Genomic DNA, 21,170 nt, shown 5'->3' with positions numbered 1-21,170 from the left:
TCTTACTCGATATACTAACCACCTCTAGTCTTTTCCTAAAAACCCCATTTCTCATAGGTCTACTCTTGTGTGCCCACACATCTACCGTAACATCCTTGTCTCTGCTACCTCGATCTTACACACTTGCATCTTTTTGATTCTCAATAATCTGTTTCATATAAGATAGCAGGTTTAATTGCAAACTTATAAAATTTCCTTCTAATTTAGTTAGGAAACCTCTTGTCACGTAACTAAGACCCAAAAAAAAATGAAAATAACTAAAATCAGGAAAAGTCTTCACTAGTACGTCCCAATTGATGTATTGGGGTCCGACACCTGGCCAAACCGCGCATTTGACACATGATCGGGCAAACTTTTCTAGAGGCTGCAAATTGACTCTTAACTCAATTCCTTTACCATGTTATACACTTTCTGTCATGGGCCCTGTTTCCACTCGTCTAAATACTTCCAACATTTGAATGAACTATTTAACTCTTTATCAACTTCTTACGTGTGTTTAGTTTGAAAAAGTCTTCAAAGTTCAACTTGAAAACTACTATATATAGTCCTCACTAGAATTAAAGTCGATCAAGTCATATAATACACACATACAACAATGAGCAACTGGAAGCTTTTTTTCACTCTAATCATTCTTCATGCTCATGCCACTCAAATCTTTTCACAACCTATTCTCTTTAGTGAATACATAGGTGCCAACTTTGCAAATGTTAGGTTTTCTGATGTACCCATAAACCCTAATATCCAGTTCCATTTCATTCTCTCATTCGCTATCGACTTCACTTCTGGACCGTCCCCAAAACCAACAAACGGTAAGTTTAACGTGTTTTGGGACACCGAAAACCTCAGCCCATCTCAAGTTCTTTCGATCAAACGCCAACATCCGAATGTAAAAGTAGCTTTAAGCATTGGAGGTGATAGTGTGAGTGATAAGGCGGTTAACTTCACTGCTTTTTCGATCGATTCGTGGGTATCTAATGCTGTTTCTTCACTCACTAGTGTTATCAAACAGTATCATTTAGATGGAATCGATATCGACTATGAACATTTCCATGCTACACCTAACATCTTTGCAGAGTGCATAGGTCGGCTTGTGAAGAGTCTTAAACAAAACCGAGTCATTTCGTTTGCTTCAATCGCGCCGTTTGATGATGGTGATGTTCAGCGTCATTACATGGCGTTATGGAGGAGTTATGGGCGTGTTTTCGACTATGTTAACTTCCAGTTTTATGCATATGATAGGGGTACCACTGTGGGTCAGTTTCTGAGTCATTTTAATGCACAGTTGTCTAACTATCAAGGTGGTAAGGTGTTGGTTAGCTTTAGCACGGATACGAGTGGCGGTTTGAAGCCTGAAAATGGGTTCTTTACGGCCTGCGAGAGGCTCAGGAGCCAGCGGAAACTTAATGGTATCTTTGTTTGGTCTGCTGATAACTCGAAAGTGAATGGATTTAGGCATGAGAGGGAAGCACAGGCGTTGTTAGCTAAGGGTCAGTAGATGACATATGACATACGACATACTAGAGTCATGGGCTCGTTAGAACTTGAGTTATAAGTTGGAAGGTTAAGTAAGATGTTATTTTTGTATTTGTAGGGTGTGTGAAGATGTATTGTAGTTCAAATTCCTACTGTTTAGTTTGTATGTTACTTTTGAGTGCTCATGTTTGAATAATGATAGTTCTAAAAGGCTGTTGATTAAAGGGAAAATCATCCAACTAGTCAAAGTTGACCAAGTTTTTTTTTTTTATTTTTTTTTCTAAATTAGTCCTTGAATTTAAGCAGGCTCAAAGACGCATTTTACGTCTCAGACGCAAACTCTTTTATACAACATTATCGTATGAAAAAATTATGCTTGTTTAATAAACATGGTTGAAAAAAAAGTAGGTGCGGAAACCATGGCACAATCTCAGACGCATTTTACGTCTCAGACGCAAACTTTGAGTCTTAGATATAAAACTTGCATTTATTTCCGTATTTGCGTCTCCCAATTGAATGTCTCGTTTGTGCTTTGGAAATAGAATTCATTTTTTTTTTTTTTGGAACGGCTAGGAACTCAATTAATTGTTGTTTTGAATTAAATGGGACGTTCATGTTCATTTAAATTGATGATGGTGATTGTGTGGTGTTAATTAGTAGGATTTTTTAAATTGTGATTTTAGCAAAAAAGTTTTGGATATTTTTTATTAGAATTTGGGCCGACTTGTGATTACATTTGGAACAAAATGATAATCAGAGTTTGATCGATTTCCTACTTACAAAATGTGGACTTTATATTATTTGTTGATTTGGGCTGCAACATATTAAACATTTGGGCCAATTGTTTTTAAACGATTAAATCAAATGAGATTTTGGCAGCTATGTTTTAGTTACATAAATAGTGGTGCACAAATCGGGTTTTCTAAATACCCGGTTCCGGGTATGGAACCGGGTTCGGGTACGATCAGGTTCTACAGAATCGGGTATTGACAATACCCAGGTCGGTCCGGGTCCGGGTTTTATATAAAAAATTTATACCCTATATACCCGGGTTCGGGTAGGGTTCGGGTCGGGTTTTCTAATACCCGGGCATTATAATACCCTATTTTCGGGTTCGGGTAGGGTCGAGTATGGATCGGTTTGGGTTCGGGTTTATGCCTCGGGTATTCATTTTTTTTTGGATAAATCATAGAAATATAAAATTCAAAACCTTTTTATTTCATAAAACATAGAAATACCTGACACCTAAATAATCATTGAACCGGATAGAATAAGATGATGAACATAGATAGCTTCGAATAACTTGATCGTCTTCGTTTATTGTTCATCATCAAAGACCCCTTTTATAGGGTATAGAGATACAATGTAAAACAAACAAATTATCATAATACACTTTCTAACGGCTATATAGCCGTTACCAAGGTACAAAACTCAAAAAACACAAAAAAACACAAAAAAAAAACGAAAAAACCTTAATAGGGTATTGGGAAACCCGGACCGGGTACTGAAAAACCAGGTTCCGGGTTCGGGTTGAAACTGGGTACTTGTAAAACCCGGGTTGAAAACGGGTACAAAAAAACCCGGTTCCGGGTTTTATAAAAGAAATGCATACCCAACCCCTACCCTATGGGTAGGTTCGGGTATAAAAAACCCGGGTTTTATAATACCCGGTTCCGGGTTTTATTTTCGGTTCCGGGTTCGGGTTTTTTGTGCACCACTATACATAAATAACTAGTATTAAGCACCTGCGTTGCAGCGGTTGTCATAAAACTGTGTTAAGTAGTAGCAATATTATACCATTGTCAACGACCACCAATACCGGAAAAGCTCGTAAAAACAAAATAAATAAAAACGGGAAAAATTAACGCCGAGCGAAAAGCAGACGTAAAATCTTTGAATCACGCACGCTCGTTGCTGAGAAATTAAACCGAAACGTAAAATATAGAAAAAATAACTAAGTCCATCCAGGACCCGCGTGTTGGACGGACTTGTCAAACGCAGAAAAATAGATGTGACACGACGGGCGAGTCAAACGGGCAACAAATATACGAAAAAATGTTGAACCCCACATGCACGTTGCGGTGCGTTAACTCACAAAATTTAAAACAAAATTAAAAACTTGGGAAAGATGAAAAGTATGATGGACCAAAATTGAAAATAAAAAAGAGTTGGGACTTTGGGTTAAAAGTAAAAAAACAAAGGATCTAAATTGCAAAATTGAAGTTATTTATTAATTTTAGATAAAGATAAGGATAAAAATAAGTGATATCTATATATTGGTTATTAATTAATATTAATATTAAAAGAAATTCATTAAACAAATATAAATAAAATTTAAGAGGTTGAAGGAGAGAATGACATGTGGCATTATCTGGAGTCTTTTATTATAAGGAGAGGTGGGCCGATTAAAAAACTGTCAACTGATTTTTTTTTTTTTTAAATTGTGTTGTGGACCATGAGTTGATAAAGGAGATAAGATTAGATGGTTTTTAAGAAGAAACTTGTATGGGCCGGTGGATTGTTTAAGTGAATTGAATTAATGGTGTTCAAAGTTTTGATTGGGCTTCACAAGTTAGTTCATTTGGGCCTCGTTGGTTTAAAAGAAAATTAATTGGTTGCCATAACTTGAGAAAGAAACTAATTGTTGGTTTACGGTGAAGCCGAATATAATTGAAGTTGGGTTATTTGTTTTGGATCAATGAATTATCAGATTAGTCATATAATTGCCGAACGGTTTAACTAGTTCGTTGAAGCTCTTATTTGGCTGGGTCTAGCAAATTCAAAATTGCTGTGGATCGAATTCTACAAGTTTGAAGTTGCATTTGGTGTAGCATATTCAGATTTACACGATCCAGTGGACTAGTGTTACCAAAGTTTGGGCTACGTTACTCGCTTCAAAGTGAATTTGGTGTGACTCGATTGAAAGTGATTTGGTGTTATTTGTTCGAACAAGATTTGGGGTCTTCGACTAATTTGGTAAAGAAGTTTTGTAAAAAGTTTTGACGACTAGATGGCAATTTTTCATCCGTTATTCAAAATTCAAGTTTGGAGGATGTTGAACATGAGAAACGTTAAGCAAGATAAAGATCTTCTAAAGAAACAATTCGATATTATTCAACATTTGCAGAATGAACCATTGGAAGATTTGGTTACTTGTTTTTCCGGCTTGATAAATAAAATGGTGAATATCAAGTATCACTTTCGTACAAGGAAGTAAATGAGAAGCTATTTAATGCATTGCCATGAAACTTGAAAGTTCATCCGGTGTGCATAAAAGAAGATACGGATTGGGAGTACTGAAACACTTGAGGAAGTTATTAGCAAAGTTACAATCCAGTGGCTTATATCTGACACCACATGTAAGGAGAAGTAGCGACACTCTGGAGTGGGCTGCCTAGTGACACTATGACAACAAGCCTTAATGCAAGTTAGGCAACACTCATGTGCTCCTCAGGTGACACTATTGATGGTAGTGCCTAGCAACACTATGTTACAGTATTAGAAAGTGATGAGTCGTGTTAACTAGTATACACATCATGCGACGTTCGTACTATCAGATGCACTTTAGCACGAAATAATTAACCACAATCAGGTAAGTATCTGGACCCTTTCTTACAAGACGTTTTGGAGCGGTGTGCATACATGGAAAAGTTTTAAAGCAAAATAATAAGTTTTTGACAAAGTAAAAGTATGGTAAAATTTGCTAAAGTGATAGTAATATTTAAAGTAACAAAGTGATAAAGTATCCATAGTATCCATATCGTGTCTAAAGTTCACATCGTGTTCAATAGATAAAGGGGTAATGCATCCATTGTTTGCCCATGATTGTACAACCACCTATAGTTTAAATGCATGTGATAGTTCATAGTATGGTAATAAAATCACATGATTGTACAACCACCTATAGTTTAAATGTATGTGATAGTTCATAGTATGGTGATAATGTCACAGTAAAGTGTTGTATACAACGCATATATATATATAGGGAGAAGATCATGCGAGAACCACCTCTTATTGTGAGAACCGCGAGAACCAATGTGAACACACCAAAAATGCCTAAAAATAGCTAAAAATCACACAAAAATTTTTTTTTTTTAATTTTTTAATTTTTTTTATAAAAAAATCGCTACTTTTCGAAGAAAAAAAAAATTTTAATTTTATTTTTAAAATTTTTTTTTGGCTTCTAAAAGTAGCGATTTTAACATGAAAAATATTAAAAAATTCAAAAAAAAAATTTTAGATTTTTTTTGATTTTTTTAGATTCTTTTAGGTTTTTTGGGGGTTTAGTTTTTAGCATTTTAGCTTGGGGGGGGGGGGGGGGTGTTTAGGTTTTTGGGGGGTGGGGGAGGGGGTTTAGGTTTTTGAGGGGGGGGGGGAGGGTGGGGTTAGGTTTTTTTTAGCATTTAGCTTGGGGGGGGTTAGGTTTTTTTAGGTTTTTTTAGTTATTTTAGGTTGTGTTCACATTGGTTCTCAAGGTTCTCACAATAAGGGTGGTTCTCGCATGAGCCCCTCCCTATATATATACATACATATATATATATAGGGTAAGGTTCATGCGAGAACCACCTTTATTGCGAGAACCGCGAGAACCAATGTGAACACAAGCTAAAATAGCTAAAAAAACCTAAAAAAACCCTAAAAAAAAACCTAACCCCCACCCCCCAAAAACCTAAACCCCCCCACCCCCCCCCCCACCCCCAAAAAAAACCTAACCCCCCCCCCCCCCCCAAAAAAAAAAACCTAACCCCCCCCCTCCCCAAAGCTAAATGCTAAAAACTAAAACCCTCAAAAAACCTAAAAAAAACCTAACCCCCCCCCCCCCAAAAAAAAACCTAAACCCCACTCCCCCACCCCCCAAAAACCTAAACCCCCCCCCCCCAAGCTAAAATGCTAAAAACTAAACCCCCCAAAAAACCTAAAAAATCTAAAAAAATCAAAAAAAAATCTAAAATTTTTTTTTTATTTTTTTACTATTTTTTATGTTCAAATCGCTACTTTTAGTAGCCAAAAAAAAATTCTTTTTTTTTTGGGTGTTTTTTAGATTTTTTTAGGTATTACTGTTTGTGTTCACACTGGTTCTCGCGGTTCTCGCAATAAAGGGTGGTTCCTAACGGATCTTTGTCCTATATATATATATATATACCCCTGTATATATATACAGGAATGTGATTTTAGTGTGCTTTATTTACTTCTTTATGTGTGACATAGTTGCTATTGCCCGATTTAAACTAGAACTCACTTAACATGGTTGACTTTTAGTATGCACGTCGGGTTAATCGGCGGATGATTCGGCCTAGCGGTAGAGATCCCTGGCAGTTCGCATCCACTTTTATATTTATGTTGTTAAGACAATGTTTTTAATTTATTGAGATTGTAAAGACCTAAGTATTCCACTACGATTTTGATGAAATGTTTTTATTTTGAACTATTTTCCAAAGAGTAAATCTAACAGATGAAACCCCCGGGTTTGTGGCGTTTCACAAGTAAAGGTTAATATAACTTATAAGAATTTTTGACAAGTTGACTAACACTCAAAGGTGAGAGTTTTACGTGGTTAGTAGCACTAAGTTAACCCCTAGATGAGTTCTTGATACCATCCTTTGACTAATTTGGGCAAATATGCATGCGACCTCAAATGATTAAACTCTTTGAAATGATTGCTAGTTATTACGTGATATTAACTAACTGATGTTTTGAGTTTGTTTCACTAAAGTAGTTAAATGATTGATGATTGATGTTTAATGACTTGATGATTGACGAAAATGCATTGGTGGGTCCCATGAGAGTGACGATATAGCGAGCATGGAGCCTTATACAGATGTAAGCATGACTGACATAATACCTATATTTATAGTTTATGTGAACAATGATATATACTTTACTTCGTGTATCGTCATATCCCTTTTGAAAGTATAATACCCAACTATTTTTACTTCTTCACTTTCACGTGTCTGCTTTTTGTGTGTATATAGTATCCAATTTCTATATGTAGGATCGTTTTAGCGACCAAACGAGTCGATCAGAAGAGTTCTCAGACAGAATCAGAGGCGGAATTCATTGATTCGGTCTTCGTTTAGCTTGTATTCACTTATAACTGTCTTGTTTATTAATCTGATAACAATTTACAGCACGGAGACACTTCGGCAGAGCTTCGCTGCCGGAATACACCTTTCTAATTTCGTGCCAAATGACACGACAAGACACATATATATAGGCAGATAATTTCGCTTGAACTTGACTCATGCGAAATTACACTACAAGCGAAATTAGACTTCCAAGCGAAATTACCTAGTAATTTCGTGCGAAATTACCAGTGGGTAATTTCATGCGGAATTAACATCTAACCTAATTTCGACAATTTTCTCGTACAACGTGCCCATAACAATACAAGACTCGATACAAGACGAAGTCGACAGACGTATGCACCAACAGACTCCCCATCGGATGTTGACGAGTCTTAATTGTCGAGTCTTCAACGTCTTCAGTCTTTATCAGTCTGTTTGCACTCTCTGAAGTATCTGACAATGTAAAACTTCTTCAATCTTCTCTTTTCTCTTTTTCTCAGCACCAACAGATCCTCTCAGATGTCTTCAGACTCCCCCTTTTGATATGCTAGGATCGCAGTCTGGCTTTTTGAAAAACACAGAGTCCTCAGGTATCGGAACCTGGTTCTCTATCACTCAGAATCAGGATCTGAAACCTGGCTATCCTGCACATTCTCTACCTCAAAATAAATTTCACAAATTTAACGTTTGACAAGTTTATATACCACATGCAGAAATAGAATGATTTAACATTAAAAAAAACCTATGATGACCACTTGTAGGCCAAACATTCAAAATTTGTTCTTTCTATACACAAACTCCCCCTTACGAAAAGTTCATCATGATTAGCACTAGGAATTTTGAAAATCAGCTCTCCAACATCAGTTGTCGAAAATCTTTTTGGATTTTTCAAAAGTTTATGCTAAAACACACTCAAAATCTTTTGGATTTTTGAATATAATGAAATGCAATAAACAAATATATACAGACAATATTTTTGTGAGTTTGTGTAAGAGGATCATATCAGTTTTTGAGACAAATCACAAACACCGTTAAGCTTTAAACATTTTAAGTTCTAAACAATTCACCTAGATTGTCAGTATACTGATCCACTTAAATTTTCACACAAAGTTCAACTGTTTCGAGATACGAGATTAGTGTTTTAAGAGACTTAAACTTATCCGCGTGTCCCACCTCAGAATATACTCCTGTATCCAGATTTCTATATTCAGTCTTATAGGTGAATGTACACTAATGATATCTGTAAACGGGTAAATGCGAAACCGTCAGAGCTCAGGTCAGAACTTTCGTTCATGCAGAGAGATGACAGTTCGACTTTAGGTGTGTCCCATATAGGGATCTTTTCTTCAACAGCACATGATTAGCATTTTTCAATGTTTCATCATTTTTTGTACTGAGGGCTGGCTTTAATATTAAAGCTTTCGCAAAGTATTATACAAGGACTAGGCTATTGCTCCCGCGAAATCAGAAGTCCAGGTATAATACCCCAGATATCATCACGCACAAAGACCTAGTATGTCAGAAATAGAAAGTCTTTCAAACAAGATTTCGGGGGTTACCCATATACCCGAGAGATGTTCCCTACAATATAAGTAAGTATTTGTATTTATGTTTATATCCCGAAAACAATTTACTAAATGTATAAAAAACCTACTGGCACATCCGTAGTGAGATTGTTTATCACATTTGACTTTCCAATTCTTTAGCGTGTTGTGATAGTCCACTGATGTACTATCATTTCCTCTTTTTACAACAAAACTCATTTTGAATTTTATCATGTTTTTGGCTTTTTCAAATTTTCTAATGTTTTTGAATTTTCTGAAATTCTTACTCCCCCTAAAATGCAAAAACATTTAAAGAAACTTGAAAAAAAACTGTACAAATAAAATGACAATTGTTGTGAATTGCTTCAATTCGCCATCCACTTGGCATAAACAATCAGAACTCCCCCTTACAACAAATTATTTTCCCATTCTGATTTCAAAACACTTAAGTTTGTTTTAATCAAAATGGTTTTTTCGGAAAATAAGTTTTGATGATTTTACCACTTGTAAGTTGGGGATTCATTCATCACTTTGATCTCTTTTAACCACTTGAAAAATTTAACAATTTTAGATTCAACCAACAACCATCACTTGTAGAAAATCAAGTATAACTTAATGTCCTGATTTACCACTTGTAAGTCAAACCAATTACCTCTTGTAAGCATGCACAATCAAACCTGAAATAAAGAATGATGCCGATTCCTGCTCCACTCTTACCAACCTGGAAGCTCCGGCAAGTCAAGATTTTACTTGTGAAAAACTGCCATCCAAGCCTGACCAAACTTGGATGTTTCCTCCTCAACTTCACTTGGGTAATAAGTTGCCTTCTTTATTTCATAAAATCTTTTACCCCTTTCACTTTACCCTCAACCATTTTTTCAAAAATCTTTTTAACATTCCCATTAAATGCTTTTTTGACATCAAATTCTTTCTTCTCAGAATAGAATTGATTCGAGATCTCAACTTTACCAACCTTTTGTTTGAAATTTTCAGTCCTCAATGGTGGAAAGTTCACATCATCCATTGGAGGAACTGAGTTTGAAACAACTTGTGGCTCCTCTGATTTTGTGGAATCAGATTCATCACCAGATTTCACATCAAACTTCTTAACAACCCACATTTGGTTGTCATGCTTAGCTCCCTTTTTATAAAAACTTGTCTTTGAACATTCACCAACTTCATATGTCGAATTTTCAAAAATTTTGAATTTTCAGTTGGTGATTCAACATCAACAATCTTATCTTTGAGTTTTGAAGAGACTTCCTGTTTTGTTTGAGTAGCTTTTGGACAATTCCATGCAATGTGACCAACTTCATTGCATCTGTAATAGGTTCTAGTCTCATTTCTCTGATTTGCTCCATTCTTTTCAAACTGTTGTTTTTCAGCAAGTGTTGTTTTTCAGCAAGAAACTCTTTATTTGATTGCCTCCAGAAAGAGCTCTTTGCTTCTTCTTCCGAACTCGTCCCTGAAACAAATTTAGTATTTGTTATAGAAATTTTCTCATTTTTATGATTTTCAGGTGGAATAAAACCAAGCCCTTTCTTTTTGTAATTACCATTATGGTTTGGTTTCTTTTGGACACCAGAACGAGAACTGTAACCCTTTTTCTTGTTTAAATGTTGTTGAACTCTTGAGGTGTATTTTTTAGGTTTCTCATTAAGTTTTACATCTTTTATTTCAGAAATATTAATTTCTGTTAGTTTGAAAACCTTTTTGATCTTATAAACTTGAACACTTCTTATTGGAAACTCTTCATTAGAATATAATTTGTCAGAATCAATCAAAGTGTATGCTACTTTGAATGGTTCATCATTCAAATTAGATATTGATAACAAAAACTCTTTACTATAAACCCGTTTAACCGACAATTTTGGATAGTTGACTGATGAACTCGAACTTCCAGACTCAGACTTTGACTCCAAATCCTCATCCTTATCTAACACCTGATCGACCACTTTCTTTATTAACACAGGCTCATGATCAGTGTCAGACGATGTGTAAGTAACATCAATATTGTCTGGTAACTCATCAGTTGTTTCAAACTTCAATTTTATATTGACAGCATTTTTGACTTGCTCCTCATTTGGTTTTCTGGGAGAACAACCTTCCCAGATCGGAGGCGGACACTTGTTATAACTCACAGTTTGTTTCTTACCAGTATCCTTCTTCTTCGGCTTGTCGTTTTGAAATGCTTCTAGACCTGCAACAGTTGGATAAATTCGATCAATCAAATAATCAGAACTAGAATAACTTTGAAGGAACCTTCTGATTCTTTCATTTTCAATCCTCTCAGTTTCCAACTCTTGCTTCCATTTTGCATTTTCTTCAATGTAAAAATTTATAGCTTTCTGCTTTGACATCATCACAACATTCAACATGGTCAATGCATCTTCTCTTCAAGAATTTGTCTTTTGTAGACCAGTCACTGTTCTGTTTAACACATCATATGACTCTTTCACGTAATTGAGATCGAACAGTAACTTTTCCTTCATCTTCTCAAACTCAGTCAACTTTTCATCTTTCTCTTCACACTGCTTGCAAGATTCCAAACATTTTGAACAAGGTTTGATAACTTCAACTATCTTCTCAACTTCGACCACTTTTTCTATTTCAACAACTTTCTCAACAACTTCAACTACTTTCTCAACTACCACCATCTTCTCTCCCTGAACAACATTTTTGCACTTTACTTCTTTCTGATTCTTTGCTGCTCGCCTCTCCTTTAACTTTTCAATTATGTCTGCAAAATAAAATTGAAAACTTTCAGGAGATAAATGAGTTTTTGCAATATTAATATGCATTTCTTCCTCATCATCACTGTCATCAGTTGAAGATTGATCGACTATCTCTGTTTGTTCTGAACTTTCGTCTAAAGAACTAGATTCAACATTTTGATCCTTCTCATTATCACCAAATATTTTCATCCATTCTGTAAACAGATCTGGTTCTTTAACAATTTTTGCAATAAGTGCTACTGTTTTTTAATCAGATGGAATGTATTTATCCCAACTGAATCCTATTGCCATCTTTTCATCATCTTGATCAATGATACCATAATAAGCTTTCTTATTTGCATCTTCGATCATTTTAGCATGAGCAGTTTGTGGTTCTTTTTGTTGATGCGTTTGATGAGTAATTTGTTGATATATGGCCTTCCGATAATAATCATTTTCACCGAATGGATTATTTGTTCCACTTGCTTCTCGATTAGTGCAATCCCTCTTGAAATGACCTTTCTCCCTGCATCGAAAACAAGTAACTTTAGATTTATCAAAACCCAAAGTAGAAACATGTGCATCCAGAAAATCATTTCTCCCTGTAATCATTTTGAATTTTTCAGCTCTACTTAAAACACTAGCTAGACACCATTTGATATCCATTAATTCCATTTCTTCTGCGTCAATCTGATCGTAATCCTCTTTCGTCAGCATAGGATTTCCGATCCTTCCTGCAACCAATCCCTCATAGGATTCTAGCACTGTAGCAAGTAACGCCATGTGATCTTTAGCAACTTGTTCTTTGAAGTTGAACTTTTCGGGTTAACACCTGGATATGAAGAAACTCCACTACTGCTGTTTGGACTTTGATTGACTGAACCAGATGAATTTTCAGCACTGAAAGCAGTTTGAATCTTCAGACTTGCTTCGACATCTTGAACACTTCCTTTGTAGTACATCTTGATGTCCTGTTGACCACTTGGATTGTTCATCCTAGCAATCTTCTGCTGTTCAAGATCTTGTCCTTCAATTTTCTCAATGAATTGAGAAATTGTCAATCCATCATATTCTCCGGTATTCTTTAATATCATCAAAAATGTTCCCCACTCTTTCTGTGGTAGAGCATCAGCCAATTTGTCAACCCATTCTTCTCGTTCTTTGTTTATATCTAACAAAGTCATCGAACGAACTAAGTGACAATATCTTTCAATCGGTTTGTTTGTACCCTCACCCTGTAAACTTGTAAATAGATCAAACTCTTTCTTTAATAATGCTTTCTTATTCCTGATCATCTTCTCACTTCCTTCAAACTTAACACGAAGTGCATCCCAGATTGAACGTGAAGTCTTATCATGTTGAAGTAAAATGAATATGTCTTCTTTTACAGCTTGTTGTAGCAGACTAATCATCATCTTTTTTGATTTGTACATGTCTCGTTCTTTATCATTCAATTCTGAAATTGCTTTGGTAACTCCCAAATCAGTACGTGGTCTAACATACTTTTTCTCAATGCACTCCCAAGATCTCAAATGGTTAGCTTGAACCCAGTTTTCGAATCTATCTTTCCAACCATAATACTCCTCAATACCCATTAGTTTCGGGGGTTTTTGCAAAGTTCCAGTTTCATTCTCCATGTTCATGTTTTGAGCAATGGTAGCCGGAGTAGTCGGAGATGTAACAAACGCGTTATAGAATTCCTCTTCCATGATTCAATAACAAGCTTCAAACTCAGATACTTTCAAGCGAAATCTCTCAAGCGAAATAACTAGTTCAAACGAAATTGACCTGCACTCCAACTTCAAACGAAATTAGAAGTTTCACACGAAATATCTTTTCAAACGAAATCACCAAACTAAATTTAATTTCCTGCAAAATTATGAACCAGTTCAAGCGAAATTAACCTCTTTAAAACGAAATTGTAATTTCGCGTGAAATATTTCAAACGATATCTAATTTCGTGCGAAATTAGCAACAATTTCAAACAAATTTATGCTGATGCCATCATATTCGAACAGATTTTCAAGCGAAATTACAAATTTTATCAGTTTTAGATTGAATTAAGATCCAATTCTTACAAGGATTCGTTAAAACACTGTTTCGCTTGTAATGTGTGAAATTCAGATCATTTTGACCGTTAAAACTTGTTCAAATTTGAAAAGAAGGTGTAGAAGTTAAAAAGTAAGAAGAAATCAAGCTGAAATCGACAGAACTCCTCCTCCTTAGCTCTGATACCACATGTAGGATCGTTTTAGCGACCAAACGAGTCGATCAGAAGAGTTCTCAGACAGAATCAGAGGCGGAATTCATTGATTCGGTCTTCGTTTAGCTTGTATTCACTTATAACTGTCTTGTTTATTAATCTGATAACAATTTACAGCACAGAGATACTTTGGCAGAGCTTCGCTGCCGGAATACACCTTTCTAATTTCGTGCCAAATGACACGACAAGACACATATATATAGGCAAATAATTTCGCTTGAACATGACTCATGCGAAATTACACTACAAGCGAAATTAGACTTCCAAGCGAAATTACCTAGTAATTTCGTGCGAAATTACCAGTGGGTAATTTCGTGCGGAATTAACATCTAACCTAATTTCGACAGTTTTCTCGTACAATGTGCCCATAACAATACAAGACTCGATACAAGACGAAGTCGACAGACGTATGCACCAACACTATACCTTGGGAGTTATGAAACATGCAAAATCCATTATTGTGATCTATTGTATTCATATATATATATATATATATATATATATATATATATATATATACATATATATTTATATATATAGAGAGGGAGTTGTGTGGAAAGTCTATTTTTCCTATAAAGTCTAGGAAGCAATAGTATGTTGACATGTGTCATGGATGTATTTTAACTAGAAGGGCAAACATGCAATTTCATATATTTATTTTATTTTTGGTAATTATCTCAAATAACTTTTTTTTGCATGATCATAATTGTAACCGATTACATGCATGATTTTCGGGATTATAGTTTTTTTTGAATCCAAATCTATTCCAAATATCACGAACACGAAACACATATCTATATATTATAATTTCGATCATTCTATTCTTCACCAGCATCGTTCTTATTCAATATTATTTCAGTCTGAAAAATCATGGCTTCGAACACACTTGCTGATGGTGGAGATGGTAATTACAGTTACTTTTGTAGTTTTTTGTGTTGTTTATTATAATGTTTCTGCAAAATCGTCAGTTTGTTCTTGATGCTGTGTTTTAACAGCCAGAAGGGTTGAGGGTTTAGTGTTCAGTGTGTCTATAAGGTGACCGATGTTTTTGTAATCTGAAGATTAATTTTTTTTCTTAAGATATTTCATGGTGTGTTTTAAAAGATATTTCTATAAGATTCAGGTTTTTTTGTGATTTAACAGTAATGTGTTTTACCAGTTTTGTGTTTTAACAGATATTGAGGTTTGTAGTCAATGGGTTTTATAATTTCATTGAATGGTGTGTTTAAATAGTAATTTTTTTTAACAGTTATTTAGGTTGGAGTCAATGTTTTTTATAGTTCCTTATTGAATGTTGTGTTTTAACAGTAATGTGTTTTACCAGTTATGTGTTCTGTTATTGTTTCTTCTTGAATGATGTGTTTTAACAGTAATGTGTTTTACCAGTTATGTGTTTCAACAGATGTTGAGGTTGTGCGAAACCATCATCTTGTTATTGGTGTTGTGTTTTAACAGTCATACAGGTTCAGGTTTTTTGTGATTATTGATTCACATAAGTGGGCTGATGGTTTGTAGTCCGAAGATCACACTTTTCTTAGATATTGAATGGTGTGTTTTAACTTCCATATTTGTAGTTTTTTGTTCTGTTTATTTAAATTTTTTCTGAGAAAACATCAGCTTGTTATATGTGATGTGTTTTAAAAGTTATTGAGTTGGAAGTCAATTTTTTTTATAGTTTCACATTGCATGATGTGTTTTAACAGTAATGTGTTTTACAAGTTATGTGTTTTAACAGATATTGAGGTTGTTGTCAACGTTTTTTATAGTATCATTGAATGTTTTTAGTTTTAACTTGCATTATTTTGTTTTAGAAATGTGTTTTATGCTCATTTTTTGTCATGTGTTGTAGATGTAGGATCAGTTTTGGCCTAAATGAGTCGTTCAGAGGCTTTCTCCTTGGTTTCAGGTGCGGAATAACAAGAAACTAAGGTAGAAACAGCACGCGAATCACTTTAACTACTTGTTTTATTGATTTTACACTGATTACACTTCAAATCACGCACCGGCAGCACTTCGATACGATTTCAACTCATGCATACTAACTGGATCGCTCATTGAACTATTTACAGACGTTTGGGTTCGCTTATTGGACAGGCCCAATAAGCGAACCTGTTGTGTCACTCGAGCGGACCACCATGTTGCCATATGAGCCGACCGAATCAGAATGAACATATGAGCGGACCAACATGACATGTCGTTCGAGCGAACCTAACCCTAATGGACCAATGAGCGGACCTATCAATTACATGTTTTCTCGTTTTTCGTTCATTATACAATCAGTTCTATTCTAAGACTCGAACGAAGATGTAGTCGACAGACAACTGCACCAACAGTAGATGCACCTAATTACCAATTACGTGGTGTTGAACAAGTCTCTCCAAACACTGGAACAAAGAGATATATTCCAGATTCACCCTCTTCGTTGACGCCAGCAGAGGGCATGTTATTCGACACAGTCGATGACGCATATAACTTTTATAAAACTTACGCAGAAGCGGGAGGTTGGACTGTAAGGAAGGGCACACAGCACGAGAACCGTGGTATTGTTATAAACAAGTACTTTTTTGTTCAAAGGAGGGTCAAAAAGACTTTCGACCGGTCGATACTTTAGTTGAACAGCCGTCTGATAGGTGGGTATGGAGGGTACCATCTAAAAGGGCCGGCTGCCAAGCTGCGATCAGAATAAAGCTTACCGATGCTAAGAAGTATTTGCTGTATCATTTTACAGAGGCGCACAACCATGATTTTGTGCATGAAGAAGATTTACATCTTCTCAAGGAAAACAGGGGTATTAATCGTGCACACGAAGAGATGATAAACAAGATGTCACATCTCAACATTGGTCCTGTTCGTGCATTTAACATTATGAAGGAAGTGTATGGTGGGTTCGACAAAGTCGGTGCGACCAAAGTCGATTTTAAAAATTTCAAGAAAGAATTAAATCTTTTTATCGGAGAGTTTGATGCGGAAATGTTTGTCAAGCGACTGATGAGGAAAAAGGAGTTTTTACCGAACTTCTCTTGTGAATATGAAACGACAGACGAAGGTGTGTTGAAGTGCATTTTTTGGGCCGACGAGGATATGAAGAGGAATTATTATATGTTTGGGGACGTTATATCATTTGATGCTACCTACAAGCGTAACAACTAACGATGAGTTTAATTTTTTATATATTCAATGTGTTTTACCTACTGTGTTATAAATACATTATGATCTATTGTCATCGCTTATTGTGTGTTTTTTTCCAGGTATAACATGATGTTTGTCCCTTTCACTGGGATTGATAATCATAATAGGAACGTGACACTTGGTGCTGCAATTCTCGGTTCTGAAACGGCAGAGACGTATAGCTGGTTACTTAGGGCGATCAAGAACGCATATGGGTACGCGCCTCCCGTAATCGTTATTAACCAAGACCCTGCGATGAAAAGGGCTATAGCGGATGTTTGCCCTGAGTCGAGGCATCGGTTATGTATGTGGCATATCATGGATAAACTCACTACAAAGGTCTGTTTTTTATATGACAAGGTTTTCTTTTTTTACATGTGTGTTTTTTACTGTGTTTTAATAATTTTTTTTTGTCATACATGCTAAAATGTTCCCTTAGGTCGGGGCTGCCCTGTGTTCAAATACAGATTTCAGGAAAAGATTGTCTGCAGTTGTTTGGACTGATTCTCTATTGCCCGAAGCGTTTGAGGCTGAATGGGCAGCTATTTTAAATGATTTCGGTTTAATCGACCATGAATGGCTGACGTATATATACTGGCTACGTGAATCATGCCTTCCAGCTTACTATAGCGAGGAATAAATGTCTGGTCTTATGCGGACATCATCTAGGTCCAAAAGTGAGAATCACTTTTTTGGCAAGATTAGCAATACAAAGTGCACGTTGGTTGAATTTCTTAGCCACTTCGACACGGCTATTGAAGCGCAAAGGCACGAGCATCGAAAAAACGATCATGACACTCGATACACCAACCCTGGAGAGTGGAATGATTTTGTTCTCGAGAAGCAAGCAGCTCAGATATATACCAGAACTATATTTTTGGATGTTCAACTCGAGATTCAACATGCTATTCATCGCTTTTAGATGACGTCGGTGATTTCATTAAGTTTTTCATAAAGGATCTCGATCAGCCATGTTCTTCGTTTTTCGAGGTGACATTTTGTTTTACTTTATTTATACATTATTTTTGGTTTTTTTTTAATTATCCATATTTTATATGAACTATGTTATATGGATATTAAATGTTACAGGTTATGATACGCGAGGAGGATGTTACTGTTAAGTTTATCTGCAACAGGTTTGAGCAGTTTAGATTGTTGTGCAGTCACATTTTCTGCGTGTTACGGCTTCTTGATGTAAGGGAGTTTCCGAAACAATATATATTGAGGTGTTGGACGCGTGAAGCTGTTCCAAATAGTTCCCCCGGGTCCATTCTTACGGATGGTGGAGATCCAGATCGTAGTGAGGAGGTTAACCGTTGTGTTCGTGAGATTAGTCACGCAACTGAGTATGTTGTGAACAAGTTGATTTCAAAATTTGATAAGTTGTCTGATTTTCGTGATCATATCAAGCAGTTTATGTCAGTCGCTGATGAAGCTCAAATAAATGCACCTCCCAAGACACGACGTAATCGATTTGCTGAATTGCTAGGAGTTGCTCCAGAGAGCACGGCCACTATCCGTGTTCCAGTTGGTACCAGGTTCAAGGGTTGTGGTTCTCATAAACGCCTTAAATCTCAAAAGGAGCGAGCCATAAGTCAGTCTGGAAGTAAACGTCGTCAATGTTCATTATGTAAAAAATACGGTCATAACAGAGTAACGTGTTGGAAATACACCGTGACTGTGCCTGAGGCAGGTGCTTCGCGGAATGTTGAAGGTAATGAAGATACAATTCGCGAAGGAGATGCTGCTACAGTTGTTGAAGGTGATGGTCCTGGATCGAACGATGCTGATGATGAGTTTTACACATCTGGAAACAATGCAGATATGGATGATGAGGACATGGCAGAGTAGGATATTTTTTTATCAAAATTTTAAGTCTGTTGATGAACTATTCAATTTTCTATTTTATTTTTCTCGTATGTTTGTTTTGGATTTGGTTTTGTTGATTTTAAGACTTGTTGGATTCGACATTTTATGTTATCGTTGCTTTGTGTTTTAGTGTGAGTTTGTTTTTTTAAATAGCCTACTGTGTTTTATAGGATGCTTGATTTGTTCGTGGTTTTGGCAAATAGTTTAATTTATAAAAAAAAAGTGTTTTAAATGTGTTAAAATTATAAAGTGTTGATGAAATAGATAGGCTGGTTTCCAGATCACAGTTTTTCATCTGTGTTTAAAGTATTAACTGTGTTCCACAGAAACCATCAGCCTATTATTTGTAATGTGTTTTAATAGTTATTGTGTTTACAGATTAAAATGTGTTTTAAGTTCATGAGAATCCATCCGCGTGTTATATGTAATGTGTTTTAACAGATATTCGGGAGCTGAAGTCAATGTTTTTTATACTTTCATTGAATGGTGTGTTTTATTGTTCATTATTTTGTTTTATCCCATGGTTATTACTTTATTAGCATGCAGGTTTTGGTATACAGTTTTTTTGTTAAAGGTATTAAAGTGTTTTAACTTTGTTTAAAGTATAGAGACTTGATGAAATAGATAGGCTGGTTACCAGATCACAGTTTTTGCATGATGTATATAGGCTGTGTTTTTAAGATGTCATACAACTGTATGTCTTATGTAGTTCGAAACAAAGTAACATTATCGACATAATTTCACGTTAAAGAGGTTCAAACAGTTATACTTAACATTTTTATCGACAGGAAATCCAAAAAAAAAAAGATAACTGAACACACTGAACATATTCTAATTTTCAAATTCCAAAAGATAACTGAACAAATGTTAAAACTGTTTTTTAGAACATCCCACATTACTTCAACAAACCACCGCCAACGAAGTGTCTTACGAGAACATCCTATTTTAAGTTACTTATCCAATCGTTCAAGGATTTCGTCATAGGCTTTTGCTTCTAGCCTCTTTTTTCATCGGCCGACAACTTGTTATATCTAGCAACCTCAGCTTTAACAAAACCTCTGTATTCGTTTGCTTCACTTAGGAGCATCTTCGTAACGTACTTATGCCTGAGATCATCAATTTCTTTGCGCTGCTTGTATGAAATCTCACCCGCATCAGTGCACTCGTTTGAGAATCCGCATTCCCAACCTTTTCCAGCTACGCTCTTGTATGTTTCCATATGGCGCATCAGGAAAACGCCACAATCGATTACATTATTTTTTGTACGCCATGGCATCTCCAATCGTACCGGCTCAACTTTACCGATTACCCCGCCCGCTGGATGCCCATTTTTTTCCAAGTACACTGATAAAGCATCTCGCTGCATGATAAACAATTTAATCAGATTATGTTTTAAACTAAAGGGATTAATTTAAAGTTCTGACTCAGTGTGTTTTAAGTTCATAATACCGTTATTAGGTAGCGGGCACATTACCCTATGTTTTAAAGTTACAATAGTGCTGACGACGTAGCATTCAGTATCAATGTGTTTTAACATCCAGTTAATGTTTTTTGTTATTATGTTGTCACATTACACTGTGTTTTAAAGTATTAATAGTGCTGATAACGTATCATTCATTATCAACTGTGTTTTAACATAAAACTATATAATTCTGATGAAGTGTGTTTTAAGTTAATATCATTCAGTATCAATTGGGTTTTAATCAAACTTTATATATCTTTATGAACTAGTTTAAACATTTGGCAGTTTGTTATTTGTGTTATAACAAAGGTGTAATCAAATGGCATGCATTTCTATAACAAAGGACGTTTGTAGTTTATATGTAGAGGGGCGTACCAATTTTTCCGGCCGTTTTTTGTATTTGTCTTGCATTGAGATATCCTTAGCGCTGTTGTCCAAAACCTCTACCTTCATGTCCCTTAAATTAAAACATACACAATAGAAATGAGCGTCGTGTAAGACTGGTACAAAGATGAGCGACTGGTCAGGTATCTTTTTCACATCAGCAGAATCTAAAACCGGTTCCATGTTGTCTGCGAATGTTTTTGCCCTCGATTTTGCATTTTTTATGTA

The 21,170-nt window shown here is 35.6% G+C and overlaps 2 protein-coding genes across 2 annotated transcripts; both read left to right on the top strand.

The window, feature by feature from the left end:
• The first annotated feature begins 554 nt into the window (after window positions 1-554).
• Window positions 555-1,721, top strand: LOC110873387 (chitinase 2). Its single transcript, XM_022122307.2, has one exon. It carries the CDS (start codon window positions 596-598, stop codon window positions 1,493-1,495), a length of 900 nt encoding a protein of 299 aa, XP_021977999.1. The 5' UTR covers window positions 555-595; the 3' UTR covers window positions 1,496-1,721.
• A 13,208-nt stretch (window positions 1,722-14,929) lies between these two features.
• Window positions 14,930-19,078, top strand: LOC110870320 (protein FAR1-RELATED SEQUENCE 5-like). The gene is made up of 7 exons (XM_022119508.1): window positions 14,930-14,963; window positions 15,235-15,242; window positions 16,634-17,115; window positions 17,308-17,566; window positions 17,667-17,812; window positions 17,897-18,110; window positions 18,317-19,078. The coding sequence occupies exons 1-7, from the start codon at window positions 14,930-14,932 to the stop codon at window positions 19,076-19,078; spliced, it is 1,905 nt and encodes a 634-aa protein (XP_021975200.1).
• The last annotated feature ends 2,092 nt before the right edge of the window (window positions 19,079-21,170 follow it).

Source organism: Helianthus annuus, chromosome 8 (assembly GCF_002127325.2).
Source record: "Helianthus annuus cultivar XRQ/B chromosome 8, HanXRQr2.0-SUNRISE, whole genome shotgun sequence".
Lineage (NCBI taxonomy): Eukaryota > Viridiplantae > Streptophyta > Magnoliopsida > Asterales > Asteraceae > Helianthus > Helianthus annuus.
The sequence above is the reverse complement of the archived record's forward strand: the minus strand, read 5'-3'. Positions and strand labels throughout refer to the sequence as shown.

Excerpts from the sequence above, each read along its gene's own strand:
- LOC110873387 (XM_022122307.2), top strand. The coding sequence starts at position 596 with ATGAGCAACTGGAAGCTTTTTTTCACTCTAATCATTCTTCATGCTCAT.
- LOC110870320 (XM_022119508.1), top strand. The coding sequence starts at position 14,930 with ATGGCTTCGAACACACTTGCTGATGGTGGAGATG. Across the intron at positions 17,116-17,307 it reads ACAGACGAAGGTGTGTTGAA|GTATAACATGATGTTTGTCC; the intron begins GTGCATTTTTTG and ends GTTTTTTTCCAG. Across the intron at positions 17,813-17,896 it reads ATCGACCATGAATGGCTGAC|GTCCAAAAGTGAGAATCACT; the intron begins GTATATATACTG and ends GACATCATCTAG.